Source organism: Mytilus californianus, unplaced genomic scaffold (assembly GCF_021869535.1).
Source record: "Mytilus californianus isolate M0D057914Y unplaced genomic scaffold, xbMytCali1.0.p SCAF_11, whole genome shotgun sequence".
NCBI lineage: Eukaryota > Metazoa > Mollusca > Bivalvia > Mytilida > Mytilidae > Mytilus > Mytilus californianus.
Window position 1 is genome coordinate 39,743,175 of NW_026262593.1, and position 12,571 is coordinate 39,755,745.

A 12,571-nucleotide genomic window follows, 5' to 3' on the forward strand; every position below is an offset into this window, starting at 1 on the left:
AGATAGAAACTTCATAACATAAGGCATCTACAAACATTTATGAAGCATACAGATACAGATTTTCTTCCTTCTGAAATATAAAGCTTCATACAAAAAGTATGCGCTGTTGCTGCTGCCGGACTGTAATCCCTTTGTCTTGCATTCTGCGACTTTCCTCACAAATGAAAGTAGCGGGTGAGACAAAAACTAAACTGAGGTAGTATGAAATAAACAAAAAAAATTACAAAGAAATGATGAAATTTAATATTAAATCATGAAACACAGCTAACATGACACTGTCATTATAATTATAACATTAGTAGGCATCAAAGACTTTAGGAATGTCCTTTCCTGTTAGTACAAATCTTTCCACACCTTCCTTGGTAATACACGCCATACGTATAACTCCACCACTAGATCCATCTCTACTCATGGCTAATGCAACACCTAAAATACAAATTGGTCAATTTATGAAGTGAAATATTGATATTTGTTGGTGTTTTAACACCTCTTTCAGCACTCTTGGGATATAAAATTGAAGCCAGTTTTATTGGTTGAAGGAGCCCAAGTATTCAGAGAGAACATACAACTTTCAGCAGGAATGAATAGAAAGAACTTCATATAAATTTATGGTTTGCATATAATCATAGAACTATTCTAAGTTAAACTTTTCAAATATAATTTGAGAAAATTGTCAAAATTTATCCTGTGATAGCATATGTGTAGCTTCTAGGCTTATGAAAAAAATCAATTTTCATAATGATGCTTCCTTATCCAAGCCAAATTATTGCCCCATATATTGTTACAATTGGATTTATTTCCAGGGAAGAGAAAACCAAACAGAAATTATTCATTGCAGTGAGGATTGATTTTTTGGTCAGCGTTGAAGGCCTCATTGTGACTTTGAGATGAAGAACAGCAATAAAACCAATATTACATTGATTAAGTTTTGTTAGGTGTGTATAGGTACCAGAATTTTGTTTCATGCATTAAATCACCACATTCCTTCTTTTATATAATTTTACCTCTAGAGATAAATTGTAAGCATTCGTCTTTCGACATATTTTCTTTGTAATGTGTGTCGACGTAACCATACACATATGTACTTCCAGATCCTCCTGTAGCAAATGGCATACGAGTCAACATTCCTCCTAGAGGTACAGTATATACCTGTAAAAAAATAAAGGAATAAGTATATGCATATATATCATGTTACAAAGTCCTCATTACCATGATTACAATAGAGAAATTTTGATCTTGAAAATACAGTTTGTAATTGTATAAACTTGCTTTAGTCAGAATTTCTAGGATATGTGCATGGGAGGTTTAGCAAGCTATAAAACCAGGTTAAACCCACCATTTTCTATGGAAAATACTTTTATCAAGTCAGGAATATTGTAACGAAATGTGGGTCCCCTGAAATGGAACTTGTTTCCCCTAAAATTGTGTGATGACGTTGTTTAAATCTTACCGATAATTGACTTTTCTTATTATATATTTCTTGTGTAACTATGTTTAAACATTGATAACTCTAAAACTTTTTATTATTCTTGACTATGTTTTTACATAGGAACACCTGTGTATTGTGTACTCAATATGACGTACAATGACATCAGTTCCGGTTTTGGTAATTTAGGTATTTTCCGAAATGGTAAATGGTAAACCAAAATGGTAAACGGTAAACCAAATCGGTAAATTGGTTTACCTAAGTATAAATACGGCGGAGAATACAGATAAGTCTTCAGCACGATTTTACCCTGGGCAAGTAACACTCGCTAATTCCAAGCTATTTTGATATACGTACAGATACCATGTACCATACCAAGTAGTAACCAGACAGCCAACACTATTACAATGTCCGAGGAGACGACGTCCGTATAATGTGGGTTTGTTAATTCCTTTACAAGTTACATTTAGGGAATAACTTCTTGAGAGAAACTTTATCTTTTGGCATTGAACTTGATTTACCATTTGCCGATTACCAAACTAATATTAGTAAACCTTCTGGGAATAATTTTCCGCTATCCATTTTCTTTATTTCACGATATTCTAAGGTTTATAAAGTATTTATTTGTTAGATTAAAATGCTGTTAAGTTATTTAATATTTATATGTATTGTTGATATTTAATGCATCTTAAAGTTAATACAAGTTGATTTTTATTCAACGAGTCTGTTATTCTTACAAACATCGAGAGTTACCATACAAAAACATATACTCCAATCTACCCTTTTATATCCGAGTCATTACCTTACAAGAGGAACCAGCCTTACCAGTATGTATTCAGAATACCAAAGTACCACACAGTACCATGATACCAGGGTACCACGATACCAGGGTACCACGCTACCAAAGAAGGGTCACCAGTTATAACTTTTATTTCTTATATACTTGTACATTCTAACAAAACACATTTTTATAGCAACGCACTAAGGGATAAACAATTATAGTTTAACACTTAGGCCCGACCGCTTGGTTTTCGTTACAATATGACAGTTGTTTCCCATTCTTTCCGTTGGTTGATATAGTCTAACATTTGATTTTGTGTCAGAGGTTTTATGAATTTACCTTGGAGTTTGGTTGTTTGTAAATACATTTTTTCCCACTTCTGGTCTGCGCAGATTTCTAGGGATTACATGAGCTTAAAAAAGGCCAATCCTGAAATTGTGTTGCATTATGGGAACATCACGATCACTGACGTTCTGAATGGTCCAGATGCTTTTTAAGAGGACATCCAGACTGCAATTCATCATACATTTTGTACAAGGACAGAAGATTGAAGATTTTTTCTAACAGAATTATTTCAGCATCTGACTTTACTGCAACTACCTGCTAGGCTGCTATAAATTTCATCCATTGGTGTTGTTTTATTAGTGGAAGCATTCAGAGTACCAATAAGACTGATTATTTTTTCTTTCATTCCAATAACTTATCAAACATTACAAGACCACCAAAACTGTTTGATATACAGCATCTCACCTGTCCTCCATTGACTTTATCCCAGCCAGCTACCAGTATACCTGCTGACACACTATCTCTGTTTTGATAACATAACTCTCTAAATACATTGGCTGCTACTTTCACCTCAGGTTCTTCTCCAAAATCCATTCTGAAAATCAAAATACAGGCAATTACATAATGATAATCTGGAAGGTCATTTTGGTCTCATTTTTAAAGTCCAAAAAATCAATAATTTAATTTTGGATGAAACATGTCTTCTGATTGGTTGAAAGTTTTTTGTCTGTCAGCTCATAGACATAATTTTGTCGTGTGACCGTGACGTCATCAACGTTTTTTCATGATTTACTCCTTAAAATGGAATTTAGAATTAAATTATAAGGAATGACTGTAATATTTTTTCTGTCTATTTGAAATAACCTCAAAAATGTGGTGCACACTTTTAAATACCCGCACAGACCGAAAAACATAATGCCCCTAGGTGGGGCATAAAAATTAAATAAACTAAAAACTGAAATTCTTGTAAGGAATATTAGTTTATCACTTTATACACATATACAGAGATCATGACATTTAGATAAGTGTGCTGCATAAAAAGGAAGGAAGGAAGCTAAGGATGTAAAATTTCTGCTCATTATTTGCATGCAATATCAGTCATGAGTCATTGCTTCCAAAACGGTTGTATTGTCCAAACTTTACCCCTAAATTATATTTTTGACTTCTTGTGCTGAGCCTGAACTGGACATATAACCTGGGTTTGCCATTTTAACAAAATTCAGATAACTATTGAAGTTTTAGTGATATTTTCGACCTCACCTTCTGCCTTCAACAGCCACACATTTCGAGTCATAAAAGTTACATGACGAATAAGTACTATCAAAACAAACCCTACTTTAATATTATCTCATTACAATCAAGGTTAATTATTTGTCTGACTGCTGGACATTGCTCAGTCTATTGAAAGTTATTGTCTTAAATTTCAGAGGTTTGCATCTAATTAATGTGGTCAAAAAGATTAAGTTTATCAGAAATACGTATATAAATATGATTTGATGAAAAATTTGAAACAGTAGTAATAAAGGTTTTACATGTTTTAAGTGAAAAATCGTCAGAACCACATTGTTTGAACTAATACACCATGTACACATGTGCGCAGGTGTGAGATTTAATTTTGCATCTGAATTCTTCAAAAATGCTAAAATTATCATTGATACCTTTATCTATGTTTCATTTCAAGTATTTTCTTGAAGAAATAACATGGACAGAGCTACCTAAACTCAATCATGCTTTCTTAACATACACGCATTGTACGCATCAGTCTCTGGTCCATGTTTTACCATTGTCAAGTCAACATCCGGTATTAGGAAAATTTGCTTTTTATAAACGAAAGTTAAGTTTTTGACAGCATAATTTTGCACAAATAAATAGTCTTAGGCAGATATTAGAACGCTGATGTTGCACACTTCGAATGATGCCCTGTCAATTTAACAGTTAACTTCAGAACATCAAATGTATCTCAAAATAATCAAAAGTCAAGTTAAATATCGTTTTTATGTCAATCATTATTGATGCCCAACTGATTATCATGATTGCCTTTTGTTATCATGTCATGAGGGATTAAAATCAAGATAAAACAACAAAAAAATATGGTCATGACTTGTGAAGTTCAAATAAAATAAATGTGGATAGCGTCCACTTGTGGACACAGATGATGCCCCCGCTTGCATATCATATGCTTTTAAACAAAGTATCAAGAAGTACTTAACACAGTCCTGATAAGATTATATTTTCTACAATGTATTTGTATATTCTTTTATTTTTATTTGTATTTGATTTTTTGACTACATGTACATCTTGAACAGCCTTATATCTTATCATGTTAGTAATATTACATTGAACTAATTGACTGTAAATTAACTTTGTGTAAATATCTGTTTTTGATTGTATTGTAATTTGTATGTGAGGGCCTCAGGGAAGATTAGTTTATTGTAACTAACTGAGTTTACCCTCTTTAAATAAAAGAATTTATATAGTTATAAAGGGACATAACTGAAGAACGGTAAAGTGACGCTACGCAAATTTGAACTTGATTTGAGTTTTGTGGTAATAAGCATTGTGTGTAAGTCTCATAACATTTGGTTGAGGCTAACTTAAGTAGAGAACAGAAACTAAAAATTCAGCAACTTTTCTATTTGTAAACACGCATAACTCTAGAATGGTTGTGTATAAGTTTCATAACATTTGGTTGAGGCAAACTAAAGTTAGAGAACGGAAACAAAAAATTCAGCAATTTTTCCATTTGTAAAGGGGCATAACTCCAGAACGGTAAAAGTGACGCCACCAAAATTCATACTTGATCTGTGTTTTGTGGTAATAAGCATTGTGTATAAGTTTCATAACATTTGGTTGAGGCAAACTAAAGTTAGAGAACGGAAACCAATTTTGGGACGTACGTACGTACGTACAAACGGACAAGGGTAAAACTTAATGCCCCCTCCGCTACGGCAGAGGCATAAAAATCAAAGGGTGTAGAAAAGCTGTCTAACAATCTGCCTATTACAAGTAAATATTCTGTGGTGATACATGATGTATATATATTCTTGTACTTACTTATAGAAGTTAAGATGATAGTTAACTATATCTGCTATTGCCTGTGTATCAGCTGCAGAACCAGATCGACAACAATATATTTTATCTGTTACTTTTGTCAGTTTGTCTGTTACTCTGTTAGCAATGTAAGATCTGAAAAAAATATTTGAAATCAGTCTAGATAAACCAAAAGTTTTGAATAACTAGATCAGTTTTCATTAATTAGAATCTCAGACAATACTTTTTTACCAGAAAATATTACTTACTGTCTAATAAAACTTCCAGAATTGCCATACATGTACAGTTGTATGAAACAATATAACATTTGAAATGAACAGAAAATTATGATGTCATCTTTCATAATATGATTGACAATATTTTATAGCTTTCTTTACTACATACATTGTATAAATATTCATGTATAAATACTGGCCTTACAGGTTTCAGCACTAAATAACCACAACAAGAGAAAATTTAAAGTATTTGCAGACATTTCTTAATCTGCACTACACGTTTGTGAAGCTGAATTAAATAGCCAATCTCTGCAGAGATTCTTGCAGTATGACATGTAGGATTTCAAAAATTCAATATCCCAGCACTTTTTAAAAGTCAATCTAAAATTACTGGAAGTTGACTACAAAATATATAAATTTAGAAAACTATAAAATCAAATTCAAATACACCAATGAATTAATCACACATATATATCATGTACAAATGATGTATATACATTGTATATAGGATTGATTTGTATTTCCACACTTTCAGTAACTTATATAGGAGGGATGTCATCCTGATTCTCAAAAAAATAATCATTAATTCCAGAGTCCTGTTTAAGGGTAAATCCTAGATTCCCGCCAAAAAATAAAGACCCAATCCCAAATTCCCTCTAAAATAAAAGCCTAATCCCCTTCATCCCAAAAAAGGTACTTCCGCCCCTCATACATTTGTGTTTACACTTACCCAGTGGTAGTTCTTGAATCTGCACCAATTACTACACCTCCATCAAATTCAACTGCCATAATTGTTGTCTGGAATTATAACATGCATCTTTTAAAATAATGTTGTTCAATTTAGTATTTAGATCCTTCAGAAATAATTGGGCATTATGGAAACAAATGGTTTAACCCCTAAAGATGACTGAAGGACACAAGCCAATTTAATGATGTTTAGATAAAATTGATATAGTTTCTTCTTTTGTTGCAAGATTGAAATGATTATGATATTTATCTCCTCCAAATAGTCAAATTTTGAAAATTTGCACAACAGATTGAGAATGTTTTCTCTCCTATGTTTTCAGTCCATTTCAAGTAAAAACCTGCTATCCAATTGGACAGCAATGGTGCTGTTGCCAGTGAATTATGTAATATCTGCTTATAGATTTGTACTATTATGAAAAGTCCATCACTTTTTTAACTGATTACTAAATATCACTCTCCTTTGTAAACACAAATAATGTGCAATATAAAAATTAAATCATAAATTTATTTCATAATTATTGCAAAAAACTGCAGACATTTCTGTATTTAATGAAAAAAAAATCATTCAATTTGGACAAGAAATATTGTCAGTCGAATTTTTATTAAAAATGTGTTTTTATATGAAGCAATAGGTGAATTTCCGATAGGTGAAACACTTTTGACCTAAGACTGTACATCAGTCATTCCCAAGGGTTAGGCCCATTGGACTTGGGCAGATAGGTAAAATGTTTTATTTTACAAAAAGTTTTATTCTTTTCCATTATTGGCATCAGAAAAAGGTTCCTAATCAAATCATTGATGTCCCACCCACTGCCTGATTCTTTACAGCAGATTCCATTGAGTGTGTAGCCAAAGGTAATATCTTTGGTTAGCTTGCTTGTTAGCTGAACCGTGAAGTCATTATTAGGTCAGGTATACTACCCTCCTTTCGAAGTAGCATAGTCCAACAGACAGATCGATTGGTTTTCTGTCGGACAAGTCTATTCTTAAAGTAGGGTAGTTTACCTAACCTAACAATGACTTCACGGTTCAGCTAACAAGCAAGCTAACCAAAGATATTACCTTTGGCTTCACACTCAATGGAATCTGCTGTAATATTACTAAGAATAAAACCTAAATCTTAACCTGTTTTATTTTCTGTTTTAGTTTTGAGTCAGAAATATGAAAATAAACTTTATGCAAATTTAATGCACTTCATAGGTCAAAATACAACAAATATGTTCTTGATAAATTATCTTAAACCAAATGGCAGTGAAAAATTATGGTATGTTATTATGTCATGTATGTAGGGCCTCTTTGAACCTAACAATTTAAATGACACACAGGATGTGTGTGAGAAGAATATTACCCCTTGAAAACATTGTGAACTGATGCTAAGCAGAGGTTGATTATGTTTTATTAAAGGGTTATACTCTAACCTTGCACCCTCTTTATCTAATTTAAAGAGATGTGTTTTGATGTTTGACAGAATGTGATCTTAAAGAGTGGGTAGTTCTGACAATATTAAAATTCCAGGTTTTGAGAAGAGTGAGAATGTGAAATCTTTGTCTTATTAATATATACTGGTCAAATAAATTGCAGATATAAATATGACATGACTTTTTCTTCCTTTTCTTGTATAAACTGTTATGAACCAGCCATAAATCAATTAATTAATTCAGTTAAATTGTACTTTTATTGAGTAAATATGATATATATATTTCTAAATTATAGACTTTATTATTTATACAAGAGTGCACACGCTGAAATGTCTCGCCTTCTTTACTAATCATTGATATTATGTTGATAGTCCTAAATATAAAGCTTAATTACAACTGCCACATAAACTTAACATTAACCAAGTAAACTAAACATTGACCAATGAACCATCAAAATGAGGTCAAGGTCAAATAAACCATGCAAGGCAGGCATGTACAGCTAACAAATCTTCCATACAAAAAATATAGTTGACCTATTGCTTATAGTTTAAGAAAAACAGACCAAAACACAAAAACTTAACACTGAGCAATGAACCTTGAAAATGAGGTCAAGGTCAAATAAAACCTGCGTGACTGACATATAGATCATAAAATATTTCCATACACCAAATATAGTTGAACTATTGCATATACAGTATTAGAACAAAAGACCAAAACTCAAAAACTTAACTTTGACCACTGAACCATGAAAATGAGGTCAAGGTCAGATGACACCTGCCAGCTAGACATGTACACCTTACAATCATTCCATACACCAAATATAGTAGACCTATTGCATACAGTATAAGAAAAACAGACCAAAACACAAAAACTTTACTATAACCAATGAACCATGAAAATGAGGTCAAGGTCAGATGACACCTGCCAGTTGGACATGTACACCTTACAATCATTCCATACACCAAATATAGTAGACCTATTGCATACAGTATAAGAAAAACAGACCAAAACACAAAAACTTAACTATAACCACTGAACCATGAAAATGAGGTCAAGGTCAGATGACACCTGCCAGTTGGACATGTACACCTTACAGTCCTTCCATACACCGAATATGCTAGACCTATTGCTTATAGTATCTGAGATATGGACTTGACCACCAAAATTTAACCTTGTTCACTGATCCATGAAATGAGGTCGAGGTCAAGTGAAAACTGTCTGACGGGCATGAGGACCTTGCAAGGTACGCACATACCAAATATAGTTATCCTATTACTTATAATAAGAGAGAATGTAACATTACAAAAAATCTTAACTTTTTTTTCAAGTAGTCACTGAACCATGAAAATGAGGTCAAGGACATTGGACATGTGACTGACGGAAACTTCATAACATGAGGCATCCATATACAAAGTATGAAGCATCCAGATCTTCTACCTTCTAAAATATAAAGCTTTTAAGAAGTTAGCTAACGCCGCTGCCGCTGTAGCCGGATCACTATCCCTATGACTATGTCGAGCTTTCTGCGACAAAAGTCGCCCGCTCGACAAAAAATAGTATTACTCAATATATATTAACATTTTCGTGTATATCACTATCTGTTCTCAGGTTCATATAATTTGAGTTTTTGGGAGTTCTCTGGAAATCGTTGTACTGGATCTTCTTTGTTTCAGTGACAGTGGGTTGCAATGCTGTCTTTACATCCTGAGGTTTCAGATTCAAATCCTGCTGATGGCTGTTACTATCTATTCCTTTTTATGAATACAGTAATGCCTATTTGGGATTCAAGGGAGAAAGCTGGTTTTTTTTCTGATTTTATTGTGTTGGTAGGCAGCAAAATTAATAAAAGTTCTTAATCCTAAAATTTAGATAATTTCACACCAATGAATCTCCTGATGTGTTTCAGACGAAACAAGGAGATAACTGCTGCTTCGTTAAGTGATGGGCTGTGTGAAAATGTTATATGGGGAAAATACAAAGCATTGGTCAACTTGAACTTGGTGTACAAGAAAAGAATTTTTGGAGAAACTGATCGACGGAACTGAGGCTTGTAACTTTTCGTATCAATGTGGACATAATTTGTTACCCTGATATAATCATGTTAACAAGGTAGCAAGTATCATTTACCCCTGTTTCATGCTCTGCATTCAGCCAGTCTGGAATAGAAGGCGAATACATTCCGGCCGGTGAAAAGTTGCTAGTCATCGTTGCCATTTTCTACAAATTTTAAAGGGAATTAACTACGGTTAGGCGAAACAGTTTAAGACCATTAAAAATATTGTGAAACCTAGTACAACAATGTACCAATAAATGATAAAAACTTGAAAAATCCTTTGTTTTGCAGTTTTTCTTTATATATAGTAATGAAGATAAAGTGTATGCAGTGATAAATTTTAGAAATAAAACAATCAAACTTGTCTCAAGTTTGTTTTGGTTATTTAAAGAAAATTTAAAATGGTTGTCTCCCTTGACACAATATGTTCTTTTTGTAAAAAAATATTTAAAGCAACTTGATCTATATTAAAGTTGCTTTCATACTTTTATTTCTTTTTAAATTTTACACATCAAATAATTATCTGCTCTAGACAATTATCTAAGCAACAATATTGTGAACACTTTAATGAGCACTTTGGAACTTTAGGAGTAATACCACCATTGTTTTTCCCCTATTAGTCTTTGTTAAATTGGCATTTTCCAAAAAATTGTGCAAAAAATTACCGGGGTGTCTTTGTTTCAAATAAAGAACTACTTGGCACGAGTAAAGTTTTATCCTGTCCATTACTACAGTGAAAATATCACATAACATTCATTGCATACCATAATAACTATCACTGGAAGTAAACCAAACAAATTTTCATCTCTTTTTTTCCTGTTTACAAGCTTTAGTAACCATGTCACATCAAGTTTCCAAAATATTTTATAGAAACACCAAATGAAAAAAAATGGTGTTTTGAAACACCCAAGATATATGTTTATGACTTAAATTTTTTTTACTGCAATGAAAAGTAGGATTTATTTCCTACAACTGTCAAACTCAAGGGAATATTTTTTTTTACCCTTTTTCGTATGAAATGGGATGTGATGTACTATGATTTGGTGGTATTACACCTGTAGCTGAATCCATTATTACCAACCCCAAATAAAACTTTGAATCACAAAAGAAAAAAGAGTTTATTGAAAGAAAAGTTTGTGACAACTATTTTGAATTTGATTATTTATCTCCAATAGAAGTCGTTGATGAACTATTAAAAGTCAAAATTAATAAATCAACTGGTCTTGATGCTGTTGGTCCTAAAATTCGTAAAATAAGTGCTCCAATAATTTATGAATCTTTTGCTCATATTTTTAATTTAAGCCTTTGCACATTTATTTTTCCCTCAACCTTAAATGTGCAAGACGTATCACCAATCCATTAAAGAAAGATATGAACAACTATAGACCAATATCCGTACTTTTTAATTTTATCAAAGATTCTTTATTCCCAAATTTACAAATATTTGATAAAACTTGATTTGATTTATAAGTTCCAGTCTTGGTTAAGACACTGCCATTCTTGTCACTCAGCTCTAAGGAAAATTGTTGAAGAACTGTTCATTAGTATGGATCGAGGAAATTACACTGGAGTTGTATTTTCAGATTTTAAAAAAGCTTTAAATATTGTAAATCACTGAATTTTATTATCAAAATTAGAGATGTACAAGTTTGATATTCTTTTTTTTTTAAATGATTTAAATCATATTTATCCATAAGATCTCAATCACATTTGTGCTCTGGCTAAAGTAATAGTTACCATAAGAACATTGTCAAGTAAAGTTCAATTTGAATTACCTTATGAAGAGTACAGCAATTTAGTTGATCTGCCTCTTGAAAAAAGAAATCAGAAAAATTTGTTGTATCAAGATGTCTTCTGTTTATTTGGCAATGCAAACAGTGTGTTCATTTAGGTAATAAAACAAGAAAATGTGTCAACATGATACTTGTGCCCTGCTGCTGATTATCACAATCATGTTCATTGAACCATGGAATCTGGGTCAAACCCTAATACATTTGGTATATGATTTGGAAAGTTAACATCATAATAAACATGTGTGCTAATTTTCATGTTAATGTTACCGCAACATCATAGTAAACTACCTAAATTCAAAACTATAACATTAGAATTATCAGATTTCAGACGATCACATTTCCATGTTCAGTGAACTGCTAAATCTGGCATCTAAGCACACTAATTTGGCATATATTTTTTAAATTTTATATCATAAGGAACATATGTACCAAGTTTCATACTAATGTGACTTAAAATTCACATCAAACTACCTTAAACCCGAACTTTGACCTGATAAGGAACGGAAGAAGTGCATGCAGACCAAAAAAACATTTGCAGACAAGGGCATAAACAAGATTTCAAACAGGTAAATATAGTTTTAAATATGGCAGATTTTACCATTTGGTGGATATTCCTCATGAAAATTAAGCTTGAAGAAAAGAATTGAGTTATTCTGGATTGTAAACTACTGTGTGTAGGACTTACTAAAAAAAGAGAAATTTTTGATGAAAAGAAAAACCTTTATTTTGCAATTGTGTTTCAGTAAAAAATCCAAAAATGAATAAAAGGAGATGTGGGGTAAACTAAATGACAACTAGAAGT

At 32.2% G+C, this 12,571-nt stretch overlaps 1 protein-coding gene across 1 annotated transcript; it reads right to left on the reverse strand.

Moving 5' to 3' along the window:
• Positions 1-220: 220 nt before the first annotated feature.
• On the reverse strand, positions 221-10,153 carry LOC127720066 (proteasome subunit beta type-6-like). The gene is made up of 6 exons (XM_052226462.1): positions 10,051-10,153; positions 6,489-6,556; positions 5,547-5,678; positions 2,958-3,087; positions 1,005-1,149; positions 221-426 (listed from the first exon to the last, which is right to left on the reverse strand). The coding sequence occupies exons 1-6, from the start codon at positions 10,135-10,137 to the stop codon at positions 296-298; spliced, it is 693 nt and encodes a 230-aa protein (XP_052082422.1). The 5' UTR covers positions 10,138-10,153; the 3' UTR covers positions 221-295.
• Between the last annotated feature and the right edge of the window lie 2,418 nt (positions 10,154-12,571).

Bases quoted from the DNA above. Each gene is read 5' to 3' on its own strand.
- LOC127720066 (XM_052226462.1), bottom strand. From the start codon at position 10,137: ATGGCAACGATGACTAGCAACTTTTCACCGGCCGGAATGTATTCGCCT. The intron at 5,679-6,488 runs GTAAGTGTAAAC...TATTTTTTTCAG, and splicing joins GATTCAAGAACTACCACTGG to ATCTTACATTGCTAACAGAG. The intron at 427-1,004 runs GTAAAATTATAT...TTTGTATTTTAG, and splicing joins CTTACAATTTATCTCTAGAG to GTGTTGCATTAGCCATGAGT.